The sequence below is a fragment of the Mesitornis unicolor genome, unplaced genomic scaffold, assembly GCF_000695765.1.
Source record: "Mesitornis unicolor isolate BGI_N332 unplaced genomic scaffold, ASM69576v1 scaffold29406, whole genome shotgun sequence".
NCBI classification, from domain to species: Eukaryota; Metazoa; Chordata; class Aves; order Mesitornithiformes; family Mesitornithidae; genus Mesitornis; species Mesitornis unicolor.
The window spans coordinates 225-1,685 of record NW_010192123.1 but is presented as its reverse complement, the minus strand read 5'-3'; the positions used below and the strand labels follow the sequence as shown (position 1 = coordinate 1,685).

The 1,461-nt window shown below is 60.4% G+C and overlaps 1 protein-coding gene across 1 annotated transcript in view; it reads left to right on the top strand.

Annotated features, from left to right (window-relative positions):
• The window catches only part of LOC104542606 (fumarylacetoacetate hydrolase domain-containing protein 2-like), a gene marked incomplete at both ends in the record, with an annotated part of 1,986 nt that overhangs the window by 357 nt on the left and 168 nt on the right, over window positions 1-1,461 (top strand). Inside the window, one exon of the mRNA XM_010186972.1 lies at window positions 150-212. Within this exon, the coding sequence (XP_010185274.1) occupies window positions 150-212 (63 nt within the window). The remainder of the gene's footprint in view (window positions 1-149; window positions 213-1,461) is intronic.

Below are 1,461 nucleotides of genomic sequence, written 5' to 3'. Positions count from 1 at the left end.
ATGGGGAGAGGATGAGGATGGAACTGGGACTGGATGGATGGGGACAGAACTGGGACGGGACCAGGATAGGATGGGGGCAGGAGGGAGATGGGACAGGGATGGGATGGGGCCAGAACTGGGATGGGATGAGATGGGGCCACAATGGAGACGGAAAACCTTCGACACCTTCTGTCCCCTGGGGCCTGCGCTCGTCACCAAGGAGGCGGTGACAGGTGGGGACGGGCTGGGACAGGACTGGGAGGGACTGGGGACGGGATGGGGAGAGGATGAGGATGGAACTGGGACTGGATGGATGGGGACAGAACTGGGACGGGACCAGGATGGGGACAGAACTGGGATGGGAATAGGATGAGGACAGGATGGGGACGACGCTGGGAGGGATTGGGGATGGGATGGGGATGGGGACAGAATTGGGAGGGACTGGGGACTGAACTGGGATGGGATGGGGAGAGAATGAGGATGGAACTGGGACGGGACCAGGATAGGGACAGAACTGGGAGGGAGTGGGGATGGGATGAGGATTGGATGGGGATGGAACTGGGACTGGAGGGAATGGGGACAGGACAGGGATAGGATGGGATAGGGACAGAACTGGGATGAGATGGGGAGAGGATGAGGACAGAATGGGGACAGAACTGGGAGAGGACCAGGACAGGATGGGGGCAGGAGGCGGACGGGACAGGGATGAGATGGGGACAGAACTGGGATGGGGATAGGATGGGGATGGAACTGGGACTGGAGGGAATGGGGACAGGACAGAACTAGGACAGGACAGGGATAGGATGGGATAGGGACAGAACTGGGATGGGATGGGGTCACAATGGGGACAGGACTGGGAGGGACTGGGGACGGAACTGGGATGGGATGGAGAGAGGATAAGGATGGAACTGGGACTGGATGGATGGGGACAGAACTGGGACTGGATGGGTGGGGGCAGAACTGGGGCGGGGTGGGGATGGGGAATGGGATGGGGACAGAACTGGGAGAGGACCAGGATAGGATGGGGATGGAACTGGGACTGGAGGGGATGGGGACAGGACAGAACTAGGACAGGACAGGGATAGGATGGGATAGGGACGGGATGGGGACAAGACTGCAATGGGATGGGGATGGGACAGGGAGAGGTCGAGGACAGGAGGATGGAATTGGGACTGGATGGGATGAGGACAGGACAGGGATAGGATGGGATAGGGACAGAACTGGGATGGGATGGGATGGGGTCGCAATGGGGACAGGACTGGGAGGGGATGGGATGGGGACAAGACAGCAATGGGATGGGGATGGGATAGGGAGGGGACGAGGACAGGAAGATGGAATTGGGACTGGATGGGATGGGGTGGTGATGGGGACAGGACTGGGAGCGGCTGGGCCAGGGGCTCATTCCTGGCTCACACAGGACACAGCAAGCCCCAGATTTGCCCCAAACCCGTGTTTGTCCCAATTGGGGGGGGTCTCCCAGCC